Source organism: Schistocerca cancellata, chromosome 1 (assembly GCF_023864275.1).
Source record: "Schistocerca cancellata isolate TAMUIC-IGC-003103 chromosome 1, iqSchCanc2.1, whole genome shotgun sequence".
In the NCBI taxonomy this organism is placed as follows: Eukaryota; Metazoa; Arthropoda; class Insecta; order Orthoptera; family Acrididae; genus Schistocerca; species Schistocerca cancellata.
This window is the reverse complement of record NC_064626.1, coordinates 1208252849-1208270138: the sequence shown is the minus strand read 5'-3', so window position 1 is coordinate 1208270138 and position 17290 is coordinate 1208252849. Positions and strand designations below refer to the sequence as shown.

The 17290-nt window shown below is 42.3% G+C and overlaps 1 protein-coding gene across 5 annotated transcripts in view; it reads right to left on the bottom strand.

Moving 5' to 3' along the window:
- The window catches only part of LOC126094616 (integrator complex subunit 1), a 301226-nt gene extending 284997 nt beyond the window's left edge, over nt 1–16229 (bottom strand). For 2 of the 5 annotated variants that reach the window (XM_049909108.1, XM_049909133.1), the window contains exons 1-2: nt 16096–16166; nt 5079–5267 (exon numbers count right to left, since the gene is read on the bottom strand). In XM_049909108.1, the coding sequence (XP_049765065.1) occupies nt 5079–5244 (166 nt within the window). In that variant the 5' untranslated portion in view covers nt 5245–5267; nt 16096–16166. Of the gene's footprint in view, nt 1–5078; nt 5272–16073 lie in introns of all 5 variants that reach the window. The other 3 variants (XM_049909116.1, XM_049909125.1, XM_049909100.1) reach the window with 3 other exon arrangements.
- Nucleotides 16230–17290: the final 1061 nt, after the last annotated feature.

The window sequence follows — 17290 nt, the reverse complement described above, 5'->3', positions numbered from 1 at the left end:
TATGTGAGGTTTGGAAGACAGGAGTTGAGGTATTGGGGAAAATAAAACTGAGAACTGATTGTGAGTCATGCTTGGGTACCTCAATTGGTAGAGACTTGTCCATAAAAGGCACAGTCCAGAGTTCAAGTCTAGGTCTAGCACACAGTTTTAATCTACCAGGAAGTTTCATATCACTACACACCCTGCTGGAGAGTGAAAATTTCATTTGATTTTCATATTTATTGATTCTGTGCAGAACTTTAATGCTTTTGTCAGAAACAATTTCGTCTTTTGCAATCCATTACTTTTGTCTACCTTTAGTTTGTCCTTACATGTCTATTTTTCCGTAGGGAATGCCACCTTAACATATTCACAATATCTAGCTATGAAGAACTCAAAACTATTTTCACTGCCTTTGTCACTTACTTTTAGCTTTTATTAGTCAGATCATTGTTGATGTTACATATGCTGTAGTCATGCACTCTTGGTATTTAATAAAGAGCTTCAGACTTCGTTGTTCCGAGATTACTTATTCTTTCAGACACAATTTTCACCTACTGTTGATGTGTATGTTGTTTTGAGAGTCCTTGTTCTTTGGGATCTGGTATAATTTTCATCTACTGTTAATACATGGTTAACAGCCTGTATGCTGGTTACAATACAACCCACAGCAGTAGCACTCTTTGTAGTAATGCTAGTACAGTAATCGATTGTATTATGAAAATTTTACAAGATCAATAGTGACCACATATCTCTTTTAATATGGATAATGTGCAATACACAATATTAAAGTCAATACACAATATTATTTGTTCTTTCATTTACAACTGCTGACCTTATTTGGGTCACTTTTTCTTCCCCTGTAGGACTTCTTCCAGGAGAGCAGTAAACATTAATGATCTACATTTTATTTTATTAATTACAAATTTCAACTCGTGAACATTAAAATTTTTTTTTTCTGTAACATTTTTTATTATGTTGAAAAGTTTACACCTTCTTATCACGCATCAAAAAATGCTTTTTGTAAGTGATCTTTCCACACACACACACACACACACACACAGAGGCAGAGTATTGTGATCTTTCTGTCGTATCAAAATTTTATCAGATATTTTTTTGCTATTTGTGCATACCTAGAGGAAACCTTCTTACCCAAGGTGTTTGTATGCAGCACACACATGTTGAAAATGGAACCTCTTTAGTCCATCAGTTTCAAAATTAAAATCTATCCTGCATTTCTTGGAAGTGGGATTATCCACAGAGGATCCACAAATAAGCGAGACTGTTTTGGCACAAATGGTCATTTTTATCTGCCTCATTGACATAAATGCATGACAGAATATAATTCACAAAGTACCAATATCAAATGCCTATTAGGCCAAATGCAAGCAAAAAGTTTAATGGTACGAAATATTTTCACATTTCACTCAAATGCTACAGTTTCTCAACACGAGATTGAGAAATAGTAGTGGTAGAAAACATGTTGTATGAACACACAATAACGTCTAACAGGAGAATAAACGTGGGATAACTAAACGGGTGATTCTGGCAGGGTTAGTGAAGTTAACCGGAGGATAATTTTTGATAATGGGAGGAATAGTTGCAGAATTAATGATGACAAGATCGTTTGTTAGAACGAGGATGGAGAAGGAAAGGGGACATCACACAAATTACATGGAAGAATCTGAAATTTCCAAATTTCTATAAAAATTTCATACTACCACTACTATTTCTCAATCTCGTGTTGAGAAACTGTAGCATTTGAGTCAGTTAGAGGCAAATAATCAGAGAAAAATGCCTCTAACTGACTCAAATGCTACAGTTTCTCAACACGAGATTGAGAAATAGTAGTGGTAGTATGAAATTTTTATAGAAATTTGGAAATTTCAGATTCTTCCATGTAATTTGTGTGATGTCCCCTTTCCTTCTCCATCCTCGTTCTAACAAACGATCTTGTCATCATTAATTCTGCAACTATTCCTCCCATTATCAAAAATTATCCTCCGGTTAACTTCACTAACCCTGCTAGAATCACCCGTTTAGTTATCCCACGTTTATTCTCCTGTTAGACGTTATTATGTGTTCATACAACATGTTTTCTGCAATATTCCCATTTTCTTGGTTACATCGAGAAGATTAATGTGTAATCTTTCTTACCAGTTATTTCTGTTAGTAGTTTATTTCCATTCTGATAATATGACTACAGATTTCATACTAATAATTATAACACAAGCTTATCATTCGCACATGAACAGTGATTGGTATTCACCCCTTCATGTTTATCTGGCTTGATACAACATGTATTCCCTTGGCAGAGACATAACGTGCCCCATGCCTGCATTCAAAAATTGACTTATGATACGTTCAGAAAGGAACATAGAATGTGTTCAAGAACCAGCAGAGATGTGTTTCAAGATAATATAAATAATCGATAGACCAACGTGCGCTGGGTTCTAGGCGCTCTGTGAAACAAAGTTTTTATTCTTCAAGATCATGAATTTGGCACCAGCTGAAATTGCCGCCCATGGCCTGATACCCCGGTTTGCTGACCTTTATTCAAGAGTCAAAATATTTCAGCTATTCTGTGTATTTACGTTGATGTACTGTCTAAAGATAAACATAACAATCCAGAATTATTTATAGATAATCATTTTCAACATACGTACAATACAGGACACAAATACAATTTCAAGCTATCTCACAGATTAACACTACTTTCAGTCTCCTCAGTACATGGCTATGAAAAATTATAATCACTTTAAAGTGAAAAAATGTTCGCAGTATGGAACTTTGTTTATTGAAAGGAAAATTACAAGCCACCTTTGTGCACAAAACTGTTATTAGTCATCACAGAGTTCTTAAATTTTTTTGCTCTCTTTGGAGAGTAATTTAACAAACTTTAATTGAAGTTTTTAAATTAAAATTAATTTGAGGATCGTTGACACATACATATCTCAGTTACATTATTTATATTGACAAGTCTCCTAGAGATTAAATCACAAATTTATGCATGAAATGAGTTAGCAAAATTCCAATTTGGATTCCTCTTTCTTTTTGACTGTCAGAGATTTCCTGCTATACAGTACAACACTATTGGCAAAACACTTGAGAAATCTTTTCCTCAACTCTAAATCATCCTTCTTGCTGCCAACAAATAAAGTGTCTGTTCAAAAGCTCCTTTATTGTGAGAAGGAAAGTTGCTACTCACCATATAGCAGAGATGCTGAGTCGCAGATAGGCACAGCAAAAAGACTGTCACAAATATAGCTTTCTGTCAGTGAGGCCTTCGTCAAATTTAGACGACAAACAGATACATTCAAGCAGACGCAACTCATACACACATCACTGCAGTCTCAGGTAACCGATGTGGCGTCAGTTGCCTGAGACTGCAGTTGAGAGAGAGAGAGAGAGAGAGAGAGAGAGAGAGAGAGAGAGAGAGAGAGAGAGAGAGAGAGAGGGGGGGGGGGGCTGGCGTGCCACTCTTTGACAGTAATTATGCCAGAAAGAAGATTCTATTGTGCACCAACTGGACTTAGCCTCAGAGCAGGACTGTCAAGGCCAGGAATATTGTCAATCACTCTTAAAAAGTTGGGTATTTATGCGACATTGAATAAATGTGTTGTTGTGGGGTTATAATTTTAGTCATTTCAGGTAGTTTTAGTTATAGGTATGCAGCACCTCGATACTGTTGTCAACATCTTACACTGGTGACAAAGTATAGCGATATGAGTAACGAAACTAGCTGAAGTCACACTCAGGAGAGCACTGAAAGTAAATACAAAACTCAGTTAACATGACTATCAGACTGTACTGTACAACTATTCCAAGTATGTGCCACAACAACACAGCTTAATTTAAATACACTACCAGTCTTGCAGGAAACATAAACACTATTTAACCATGGGGCAAGAGTCAAAGAGTCTTGTCATGACTGGTTTCTCAAAATTGATAAATGAAATGTAATTAAAATGCATATAAAAATAACCAGGCATCAGCTCTAACATGAATCAGTGTAACACAAAAGACAAATGCCATATTCCTAACGAGACAGCAGCACTGGATGTAAAGAATGTATGACATACAAAAATTAAAGTGGTGAATGATACTTTAACTCTTACCATACTAGAAGTAAACACATATCCTCAAAAACTACTTTTCAGGGTTCCTTAGACACATCTGAGCAGACAACACAAAATTTTTCAAAATAAAAATTAAGCCTACTAAAAACAACTTTGATAACCATGGATTACTTTGAAAATAATTTCAAATATACAGGTATCTAACAAATGAACAGGAAGGAAATTGTGTAAGATATTCAGAAAAAATGGCTTTTTATTTTGTTACAAAATGATAACATTTCCTGCTTTTGAGCAACACAGTAAGCACTGCGCATTGAACAGAACATAAGGTTTTTTTTTCCGTTGACATTTTACTACAACTTGTAGCATATATTACCCCTGCATTTTCTGTCTGCAAGTTACACCGTATACAGACAACCACGATGACAAGAACAGTGTAAGAGGAGCAAACTTTCTTTCAGTCAATTGAACCTACCAATATTGGATATCCATTTCATCTGGTAACATAATGACAATGCAGCATTTGGCATCATTTGTGTGCAAACAGAAAGAAAACAGAACAAATATTTCTTTTGAGTCTTCATTAGTTTCTTGTATACAGATTCTGATGACAGACTCGTGTATCCCAAGTTCTAGGTTAAGTTCAAAGATGTTTATGAGGTGGTGAAACAGCATCGAATACTTCAGTTAATCTTGTTCTCTCCCTCAAATAGCCTCTACACCGGTCGTTTATGGTTCATGCAAGCGTTCAACACACAGTTAGTAATATATCGATTTCAAAGAGTGACAGGTAGGTCATGTGTCCATTATGGATGAGGAAGTGCTTCATTTATTGTAGCACACACTCCATAGTTAAAATGATAGAGATTTTACAATGGTAGCCAGAATTAGTAGGGACTGGATACAAAACACCAGAGGATCAAAGTCTTCATATCTCTACCAATTCAGAGCTATGGAGCCAAAATGTTAAGAAATTTGCACACTTTACTCCTTTTCTTATCTATTATTAATACCACTTACCCGCTAAACTATGACTAGTCGATGCTTTGCCGTGAACAATGCCAGTTCGTTTTCCTTCAGCTGTTTCAACACGTCCAGATTTTGCACCAAGAGCAAATAAATCTGCTGGATATTGTGGCGTTTTCCCCTTACCACCTCGTCCTTGTGATCCTTTTCCTCTCTCCATTTCATTTCATATCATTCACACGGCTTCCTGAAGAATTGGGAATCTTTTTTAAACACAAAGGACAGAAAATTCTTACAGAGAAATTCAGAAAGTATAAAAGCAGTGTTTGTGTGTGTGTGTTTGTGTTTTGTGAGGGTAAATGAAATTTACATTAAACAAAGCTGAAAAAAAAAGAAAAGAAAAAGAATTGGTCCATCCTGGTGACAGTACAGTTTTACATTAGCTTAAATTTCTAAGGCATCAAAGGGGCAGACATCAAAAATGCAATGGATTGGCTGAAGAACTGCTCTACCATTCAGTAAAACTGCATAATAAATATTAATAAATATTTTACATCAGATGAATTCGCACTTGTGAATAACGACAACCATAAGCTGTAGAATGGAATGACGACAATGAAAATTTGTGCCGGACAGGGACTCGAACCCAGATTTCCCATTTATCGCGAGCAGTCGCCTTACCATTTGACATGCATGCATGTCCAAAGGAACTTTGTATCGTAATCAGAACAACACAGGTACTGCAATATCGTAATAAATATTTGTTTTATTCTCATACTAGTTACGGTTTCAAGTACTGTACAGAACCTACAGTATGTTCAAATGAAAGTGGTACAATTCACTGCAACTTTCTTGGGGCAGTAAAAATGTCAGACAGTTGAGTTCACTAGCTTCTGGCCAAGTTCTACTCTGCCGTTATCAAGTAATCACATTGGTTAGGCCCCAAGTCTCGTTTTTTTTTTTTTTTTTTTTTTTTTTTTTTTTTTTTTTTTTTTTTTTTTTTTTTAAAAAAAGAAAAGAAAAGAAAGCTGTTCATGATTTTAGTTTTTGTTGCTTATTACGTAATATTATCCCAATACCTGCCTATCAGAATGATTGCTAAGGTGTCTTCAGTTCTATGATTATATTTTCTATGCTAGTTCTGTACATATACCTTCTCAGCACAGTAGAGATAAACTCAAATGGTTCAAATGGCTCTGAGCAATATGGGACTTAACGTCTGAGGTCATCAGTCCCCTAGAACTTAGAACTTCTTAAACATAACTAACATAAGGACATCACACACCTCCATGCCCGAGGCAGGATTCGAACCTGTGACCGTAGCGGTCGCGCGGTTCCAGACTGTAGCGCCTACAACCGCTCGGCCACAGATAAACTCACTTTATCTACTCTTTTAGGTAATGTCACATGGTGCCCAATAGTGTCCTATATAATACAGGACCACAAGAATGGTGCAGTCCAGAATAATCTGCAACTGTTAGGAAACACTCACTGTCTCGCCACAATTTTGTCCTCCTGCAGGCAGTGAGAAAAATGGTGTACATCTTGCTCCAGGATTCAATACCATATCCTAACACTTATCATTAAATCCTAAGCCACCCAGTCAAATGCTGTCTTAATAGTTAAAACCACTGCAATTTGTCCTCCTAAACAGAGGACTGGTTAATCAGGTTTGAAATGAAAAGAGTATGATTTTCCTTATGTATGAATAGGAGAGAGACACAAATCACTAATCACTGATTACATTTCAGAGTCCAACTCACTATGAAAAGATAAGATCTAAACAGACCTGACATCTTTGAGGATGTCCAGCATCAACAACCACAAGGTAGTTTCAGCAACGATGACTATCAAAGTCAATGGGCAAACAAAACAAGCAGAAAGATTTATCTATAAACTAGATAAAGAAACAGCATCATCATATCTCAATAAAGCACTTTAAACTTCCAGCTCAGGACAGGAGCTAGGCTCAAGTTTGAAAGAATAAATGAACATGCATTAAATAGATACGTACCCAGTGGAACAGTTCGTGATAGGAAGGGCCCTCTATGATGTACAGTCACTAAAGAAATTTCTAAATAAATAGATCATTGAAAAGATGTGTGAAATAGGTATTCAATGGCACTGAGAAACTTACAAAATAGTTAGTTGGTTGGTTGGTTGGTTTGTGGGACTGAAGGGACCAGACTACTACGGCCATTGGTCCCTTTTTCCACAAACTTGAAACACCCACAAAGAATAAGAACAAACAACGGAGATGACAAGAGACAACACAGGACAAGAAAGACACAGAGACCATAAAAATGGAATTAAAATCACACCGAGTGTGACAGTGGTTGGCCGACCAAAGAAACAAAAAAGGAAAATCCAATCACCAAAAAACGCACTAAAAACCCCAGTCTAAAATCATAGGCCAAAGGCCAGACTCAACACAAAAAAAGGACAAACACTTAGATCAAGCGATAAAAACCCCCTGCACGAATAAAACTCAAAACTGAATCTTCCACTGCAACATCATCTGATAAAAGTGCAGGAAGCGTATCAGGCAGCACAAACGTCTGCCTGAGCAGAGTTAAAAATGGGCAGTCTAACAAGATGTGGACCACCGTCAAAGCTGACACACAGCAAGATAAAGGTGGGTCCTCGCAGTGCAACAAATAGCTGTGTATTATCCAGGTGTGACCAGCGCACAGCCAGCAGAGTCCTTGAGAGAGACCCGCAAGGAGGAGCGCCACGCACCAGTAGCCTCCTTGATGGCCCGAAGTTTGTCGGGTGAAGGAAGGGTGCACCATTCTTCACCCTCGGTGCGAAGTACCTTCTGCTGCAAAACTGACCTGAGGCCACTCTCCAAAAGGCCAATCTCCAAGGTTGATGCACCAACAGCCTGTTTGGCCAGTGTGTCAACACATTCATTTCCCGGGATGCCGGCATGACCCGGTGTCCACACAAAGACCACACAGCGGCCGCAATGGGCAAGAGTGGAGGGACTCCTGGATAGCCATCATCAGACGAGATCGAGGGAAATGCTGGTCAATAGCTTGTAAACTGCTCAGGGAGTCACTACAGACAACGAAGGACTCACCTGAGCAGGAGTGGATATACTCTAGGGTGCGAGAGACTGCGACCAGCTCGGCAGTGAAAACACTGCAGCCAGCCGGCAATGACTGTTGTTCATAATGATCCCCTAGACTAAGAGCATAACCGACACGACCAGCAACCATCGAATCGTCAGCACAGACAACATCAGAGCCTTGAAGCGTGGCAAGAATTGAAAGAAAGTGGTGGTGGAGGGCCTCAGGAGGGACTGAGTCCTTTGGGCCCTGTGCCAAATCGAGCCAAAGGCATGGGCGGGGCACACACCACGGGGGTATACGCAGAGGGGACCGGAAAAGAGGTGGAAGAGGGAAAACCTCAAGCCCAGAGAGAAGAGCTCTGATGTGAACCGCGATCGTACACCCTGACCGGGGCTGCCATTCTGGAAGATGGACGACTGACTAAGGGAACAGGAGACGATAATTGGGATGCCCGGGCAAGCTACAAACGTGTGTAGCATAAGCAGCCAGTAATAGTTGGCGCCGGAACCGCAATGGAGGGACACCTGCCTCCACAAGTATGCTGTTGACAGGGCTTGTCCAGAAAGCTCCAGTCGTGATTCGGATCCCGCTGTGAAGGATTGGGTCAAGCAACTGCAGTGCGGAAGGTGATGCCGAACCGTAACGGGACTGAATTTACACCTGGTAGACCGATCGGCACCCCAGCTGGTGTGACTCAAGCAACAAAGAACGTTAAAATGCCACCAGCACGTCTGTTTAAACTGCCGAATATGAGGGAGCCAAGTCAACCGAGTATCAAAAACCAATGCGTCTCTACCACAGCAAGAGGCTCGCTGTCAAGATAAAGCCGTGACTCAGGGTAAACAGTGCCTCGCCGGCAGAAATGCATAGCACAGGTCCTGGCAGCCGAAAACTGGAAGCCATGCTATACAGCCCAAGACTGCACCTTGTGGATAGCACCCTGCAGCTGCTGTTCAGCAGCAGCAATGGCAGTGGAGCTAAAGTATAGGCAGAAGTCCTCAGCATACAAGGAAGCCGAGACAGACGATCCCACCGCCACAACGAGCCCATTAATTGCAATTAAAAAGAGGCAGACACTTAAGACCTTGTGGTACCCCATTCTCCTGAACTCGCGAGGAACTATGGGAGGCTGCAACTTGCATGCGGAAGGAACAAAGCGACAGAAAATTTTGTACGAAAATCAGGAGTGGACCCCAAAGACCCCAACAATGAAGTGTAGAGAAGACGTGATGTCGCCATGTCGTATCATATGCCTTCCGCATGTCCAAAAAGGCGGCGACCAGATGCTGACAGTGGGCAAAGGCCATACAGATGGCAGACTCCAGGCACATCAGATTATTGGCGGCAGAGCAGCCCTTACGGAACCCACCCCGAGACGGCGCCAGAAGGCCCCGAGGTCCAAGTATCAAACTCAACCTCCGGCTCATCATGCGTTTGAGTAACTTGCAAAGAGCATTGGTGAGGCTAATGGAGTGGTAGCTTCAGTGGGTTCTTGCCATGTTTCAACACGGGCATTACAATGCTTTCTCGCCATTGCGACGGGAACTCACCCTCAACCCAGATACAGTTGAAAAGGTCTAGGAGGCGTCGCTGGCAGTCCACCGAGAGGTGTTTGAGCATCTGACAGCGGATGCGATCTGGCCTGGGAGCCGTACCAAAGCAAGCAGCTAGGGCACTTTGGAATTCCCACTCACTGAATGGAGCATTGTATGATTCAGGGTGGCGCGTGTGAAATGAAAGGCTCCAACGTTCCAACCGCTCTTTCAGGGAGCGGAAGGCCAGTGGGTAATTCGCAGAAACGGAACTCTGAGCAAAATGCTCCGCTAAGCGGTTTGCAATTGTGTCAGAGTCAGTACAGACAGCTCCATTCAGTGAAAGTGCAGGTACACTGACAGGGGTCCGATAGCCATAGAGTCGCCTAATCTTGGCCCAAACCTGTGATGGAGAGGTACAGAGGCCAATGGTGGAGACATACCTTTCCCAGCACTCCTGCTTCCGTTGGCAAATGCGGCACCGGGCTCACGCACAGATCCGTTTAAAGGCGATGAAGTGTGCCAATGAGGGATGCCACTTGTGACGCCGCAGTCCCCCTCCTGTGATCTTTAATCCTCTCAGAGATCTCAGGCGACCACCAAGGCACAATTCTCCGTCGAGGGGATCCAAAAGAACAGGGAATGGCAGTTTCTGCAGCAGTAACGATGCCAGTGGTGACCGAGTGAACCACCGCATCAATGGCGTCACTGGATAGAGGCTCAATAGTGGCAATGGAAGTGAACAAGTCCCAGTCAGCCTTATTCATAGCCCATCTGCAGGGATGCCCAGAAGAGTGACACTGTGGCAGTGACAGAAAGATCGGAAAGTGGTCACTACTGCACAAGTCATCATGCACACTCCATTGGACAGATGGTAATAGGCTAGGGCTGCAGATCGAAAGGTCGATGGCTGAGTACGTGCCATGCGCCACACTGAAATGTGTGAAGGCACCAGTATTTAAAAGAGAAAGGTCGAGCTGTGCCAATACTTGCTCAATGATGCTGCCTTGGCCTGTTGGCACTGATCCACCCCACAGAGGGTTATGGGCGTTGAAGTCGCCCGGTAACAGAAAAGGTGGCAGGAATTGGGCTATCAGCGCAGCCAGGACATGCTGCGGGACACCGCCATCCGGTGGAAGATAGAGACTGATAACAGTAACAGCCTGAGGCATCCACACCCGTAACAGCGACACTTCTAAAGGTGTTTATAGAGAGACAGACTCGCTGTAAAGAGAGTGAAGGATGTAGATGCAGACGCCACCAGATACCCTCTCAAAAGCTGCCAGGTTCTTGTAATAACTCCGACAGCCACAGAGGGCAGGGGTTTGCATCGGTGGAAACCAAGTTTCCTGAAGAGGAAAAGGTGAAGGTTGAGAAGTTGTTGGAGCTCTGCAAGATGGTGGAAAAAACCGCTGCAGTTCCACTGGAGGATGACATTGTCCATGGCCGAGAAAGGCGTGAAGGGACCAAGGAGGCAGATTATGTCACTGAGCCACCTGCTACCATGATTGAGTACCAACGGGAGCGACATCCGTCATGTCTGAGGGTCCGGTGAGATCTAGGTCCTCAGCAGACGCCAGAATCTCCACTGCATCCTTAGATGCAGAGCTTGTAGGTGGCAGTGGAGTGGTTGCCACCGAAATTTCCTTGGCCTTAGGGGGTCTTCGATTTCGATTTCTCACACTGTTCCTTTGGTTGCACTTGTTGGGAGAGCTTCTTTGATTCAGTCTCCGGAACTGAAGAGGACCGCAAAGCCCTATGACCAGCTACCTGGGGCTTCTTCAGCCCCTGGCGGGTGTCTGGTTTGCCACTGGTAGGAACCTGGGAAGGGAGTGACCCAAGGGTTCCCTTCCTAGACTTACGCTTCTCTGGCTTAGAATTTAGAACTGGGGACTGGTGCCCCCAATGGTTGGGGGGGAGGGGGGGGGGGGGTGCTCCCGAGGTAGGAGGTGCATACGTGGAGCAACTGATGGAGCTGTAACAGGAGTGACAGTGATGGCATAAGATGACGTCATGCGCACAGGATGAAGCCGTTCAAAATTCCATTTAGCCTCAGTGTAGGTCAGTCAGTCCAAGGTCTTGTATTCTATTATTTTCCGTTCCTTCTGTAGAATCTTACAGTCCAGTGAGCAAGGGGGATGGTGCTCTCCGCAGTTGACACAGATGGGAGGCAGGGCACATGGAGTATCGGGATGGGATGGACAACCACAATCGCGACATATGAGGCTGGAAGCACAGCGGGAAGACATATGGCCGAACTTCCAACACTTGAAGCACCACATCGGAGGAGGGATATATGGCTTGAAGTCACAGCGGTAGACCATCACCTTCACCTTCTCGGTAATGTGTCACCCTCGAAGGCCAGGATGAAGGCACTGGTGGAAACCTAATTATCCCTCGGACCCTGATGGATGCACCAGACGAAATGGACACCTCGTCCCTCTAAGTTGGCACGCAGCTCGTCAAGAGACTTTAAAAGAAGGTCCCTGTGGAAGATAATGCCCTGGACCACATTTAAGCTTTTATGGGGCGTGATAGCAACAGAAACACCCCCCTCCCCCCAGCTTCTTACAAGTGAGTAAAGCCAGTGACTGGGCAGAGGATGCTGTTTTAATCAAGACTGACCCGGACGGCATTTTTGACAAGCCCCCCACCACCCCAAAGTTGTCCTCTAAATGCTCTACGAAGAACTGAGGCTTCAGGGACACAAAGGATTCCCCATCAGCTCTCGTACAGACTAGATACCGGGGCGAATACATCTCGCTGTCATTCATAGCCTTTCGTTCCTCCCATGGTGTGGTGTGGCCAGGGAGGGGAACAATTTGAGGTCATACATGTTTGCATTAAAGTGAGCCCTCGAACACTTAGAGACTACTAGTGGTTGGCCACCAGCAAGAGAAGGTGTGCCACGCTACACTGCATGTCATGCACCCAGATCCCACCTACCCCGACCAAGAGCCACAGCAAGGGCCACCTGGCAGGATGGCCATTGCCTGGAGTCCTGATGCTCCAGGAAGATAGGCATCTACTCCTTGGCATACGTGGGGCGTTAACAGCGTAGGAATCAGCAGAGTGATCCCTGTGTTGTCAGGGGGCTACAACCAACAGGGTACATGGCGGCCCCAACACAGTGGACTGGCTACCATGCTAGATATTAGGTAGCAAGTGGTCCATGGTCGTTGTCAGCGCAGAAAGCGACACTGCAGACGGCACAGCAGAAATCGTACCCAGGAATGTATCCTCGCCCAAGAGATGGAGAGTGAGCGGGACTGCAATGCAACGACGAATAAGCTGGCTAAAGGTCTCAATGCACGATGGACACAATACACCAAGTAAGGCGCCCTTGCCCAATTGGCTCAATCTTCGGAATAATTTTGAAATATGGTGGTCAAACCAAAGAGGGGACCATCACATAAGGGCCAAAATGTTTGACAGGCAGGAATACCGCGGGCCTATTCTAACCCACGAATCTGCAGGGGGGGACAAAATAGTTAAAACAGAAGAAAAGCTCTAGGCCTGAAGGGGTTCCCATAAGATTCTACACTGAATTTGTGGCCAAGAAAATCCTTCATTCAATTACAAACTACCTTATATCCCTCACACTAAGTGAGGTAGCACAGTGGTTAGCAGACTGGACTCTGCATTTGGGAGGATGACTTTTCAAACCTGCGTCCAGCCATCCTGATTTAGGTTTTCCACAATTTCCTTAACTGCTTCAGGAAAATGCCTTGACGGCTCCTTTGAAAGGGCATGGCCAACATCCTTCCCTAATCCAATGGGACTGATGAACTCTCTGTTTGGTCCCTTCCCCAAATCAACCAACCAACCAATCTCTCACACAAAAACCATCCCAGGGGGATGGGTCACACCCATTTACATGAAGGATAGCCGTAGTGATCCACAAAACGAGTAAAATATCCTTCACATACATCCATTGTAGAATCTTAGAACATATTACGAGCTCAAGCATAATGAGATATCTCCAACACATTCACTCCTCCACATGTTGGCACAGAGTCCAAAAATGTCGATCAGATGAATTCCTACTCAAACTTTTCCTACCTAACATACCGAAAGCCACAGATCAAGACAGTCAGGCAAATGCAGTATTTCTCAATTTCCAAAAAGTATTTGACTCAGCAACACAGTACACCCATTATCCAAAGTGTAATTCTATCGGGTGTCAAGTGAAATTTGTGGTTGGATTGAGGATTTTTTTGGTAGGGAGAAATTGGCAAGTTATCTTAGATGACTAGTCATTGGCACATGTTTAAGTAACTTTGGGTGTGCCACAAGAAGTGTTAGGTTGGGTTGTTCTGTGGGAAGAGACCACACAGCGAGGTCATCGGTCTCATCGGATTAGGGAAGGAAGTCGGCCGTGCCCTGTGAAAGGAACCATCCCAGCATTTGCCTGGAGTGATTTAGGGAAATCACGGAAAACCTAAATCAGGATGCCGGACGCGTGATTGAACCATTGTCCTCCCGAATGCGAGTTCAGTGTGCTACCACTAGCCACCACGCTCATTGGGCCACAAGAAGTGTGTTGGGATCCTTGTTGTTCATGTCATATGTTAATAGTATCCTCAGACTTTTCGTAGACGATGCAGTTATCTAAAATGTTGCACTGTCTGAAATATTCCAATCAGATGCAAAGGCTGGCAACTTACTTGAAATGTCAAGGAAAAAATAAGTGCACTTCACAAAATGTAAATCCGTAGTACTATATTCCTGCACAGTTGCAATCTGTCAACTCATACAAATACCTAGGTGTGCCAACCCATATGGCATATGAAATTGAACAGGCACATAGTCTTCATAAGCAACACACGTGGCAAATTGTGCTTCATTGGTAGAAACTAGGGAAGTGCAGTCAGTCTACAAAGGAGAGCGCACACAAAATATTTGTGCGACACGTCCTAAAATATTGCCCAAGTACATGGGAATCATTCCAAATGGGACTATCACAGGATACTGACTGAATACAATGAAGTGCAACATGAATGGTCATGGGTCTGTTCGACCCAGGGGACTGTGCCATGCAGATGCTGAAAGAAAGTAACTGACAGATCCCTGAAGACAGACAAACTATCCCACATAAAGCTCCTGTTTTAGAAGAACTATAATTGACGACTCTAGGAACATATTACAACCCTCTATGTATCACTCTCATAGGAATCGCGAAGATAAAATTAGACTTTTCACAGCACAGACATTTAAACAATCATTCTTCCTGTGATTCGTGTATGATTAGAATGGGAAGTACCCTCTGCCATACACTTCAGGTTGGTTTGTAGAGTGTACTTTTGTAGAGTAACACTTGTCACTATCAGCTGGGGTAACCTTGGGCCACTTTTCCATCTTCTTTCAGATTTTAAACTCTGATCAGTTGACAGAATGCTGGTAAACTGCATCATTTATCTTCATATTTATTTATTCGTTTTTAATGTCAGGTATAACTAAGTCAATGCAGTGTTATATTTTAGGAATCATTTGTGGCAGCAATATATTTGGAGGAATTGTTACTCAATTCCTTCTACTGACTTGTGGTGACCTTGTCCCTTATGTTCAAACCTATCAACAGTAAGTTAAAAATGCATTGAACCTAAGTTAAGTAAAACAAATATAAGATATTTAATATATCAAGTTCAATGAACCATTTATTTCTACAAATTTAGATAACTAACTAAATTTTACTGGAAATTTGATGAAGAAACATACTGATTATTTTATTTTTATTACAGCAATTATTTCTAAACAAAACATAACTTAAATGTCAACCAAACTGATTAAACAAAGCAGTCCATTTTGGAACATTTAACACACGACTAACCTACTGAAAGGAAGCAAATCCACTTTGAAATACTAATAAGGTTTTCAAAAACAACAGTTAGGGGCATTCATTACACTGATTACATTAAAAATATCGTGCTGTTTAACTAATTTCTTCATCCACCATGCAACTTTTACTGCCACGTTTGTTTAATAGTCGAGATACTGAAGAGAGCCATTCTAATTATTTTTGGGGCTTAGATGGTAAGTTACACGTAAAGCAAGCAGATCACGTACATAAAGAATTCTGTATTACAATGAATGACAGAAGGACTAAACGAAGCAAGGGAATTTATCACGAAAGAGATGGTTCTATTACCGAAATTTACATTTTGTATCAGAGGAAATCCTTAACAGATTCGGTAAATTTCCCTCTCTGTTACAAAAGCAAGATGATTCTTTCGTTTGGTGATCAGACGCCGTACGATCGACGATTCACGTTTCGTATTCTAATTCAATGTTTATTTGTACGGCAATTAACTATCTTCCTGTTCGCAAAACCCATCGCTCACAATTTATTACCATCGTTAGCATAACATTAGGAAACCGCACAAAAACTGAAAGAAAATGAGCAATTTATAACACAATAAAACAAGCAACCCGAAATAAATTACCACTAGAGACGTATAAACTCACACAGGCCACCTGCCACTTCACAGTCACACCACAACACTGCCGCACAACAATAAACAAACACTTCACTGTCCGGACTCCATGGTGACTACGCGATGCCGTGTTCTCGCGCAAGTATTCATACTTGACAATTTGTGCAGACCTCCGACCCCTCTAAGTTCTTTGATGCTTGTTTGTTTCACAGAGCTCGCACCACAGTCTAACATGTTAGACTGTGGCTTGCACCAAAGTAGTTACAGAAACATTGCCCATGGTTAGATCCTGTAAAGATGCTTAACTCTTTCATGGACAAAAGTGTGAGGCAAATTTCGACCCTTATTGCACAAAACTTTTATTTGTTGAACAAATTTATAAAAATTTGGTTAAAAGTAATATAATTTGATTAGAATAAAACCATTAATAGAAATATTGATGTATTTCAAATGAATCTTACGAAAACAATGCTGGTACATTATGTGTACCACCACCCCTCAAGTTACATCGGAGTATTGGTTGCAGGATCTGTTCTTGCAGAAATAGAGGAACCTGCAACTCGTAACACATCAGCAGTGTGGTAGTCTTGGAAGCAAGACTTGTTTTTTTCCTAAGCAGAGAGGTACCCAGCACACGCAACACATTCATTCGGTTCTTATCTGCTTTTCCTTGGTGCTGCAATTTGCAAATCTTCGTCGTTTAGTTCTTTGTGGCTGGTGTGCTGACCTTTCTGTTCTCAAACTTTTGCGCAAATGAGCTTTCTTTTTGCTAGTTTCTACTAGACTGTTCAGGCGCCTGCCTCGGTTCCTTAAAGCAACTAAGTCGTTGCTCACAAGACTTCTGGAGACTTCTCCCCGAAAAATCTTCATCGTTATTGCTTCAAGCTTCAGTTTCTTGTTAAGCAGAAAGGCATTCATGGCACTTGTGACAATAAAGTAGCAGAAGATACGAGGCCACCATTTTATGCTCTTACTATCAATTTCATGTGTTGATTTCCTTTGATCAATTTTATCCACATAGTTCATATTCTCATTGTATTCAACTACCAGTACGCAGACAGCCAGCTTTTTCGCAGTTCCATTCTTTTCTTTCCGTTGTACTTCTGTTGTGGTTCTTAGGTCATGAAAGCTAGACAATAAATGCACTGTTCTTTTCTTCTTCCATTTTACAATACACAACCCAATGTCACTTGTAGACCAGTCGTATTCATCGTGTTTCAATTCTT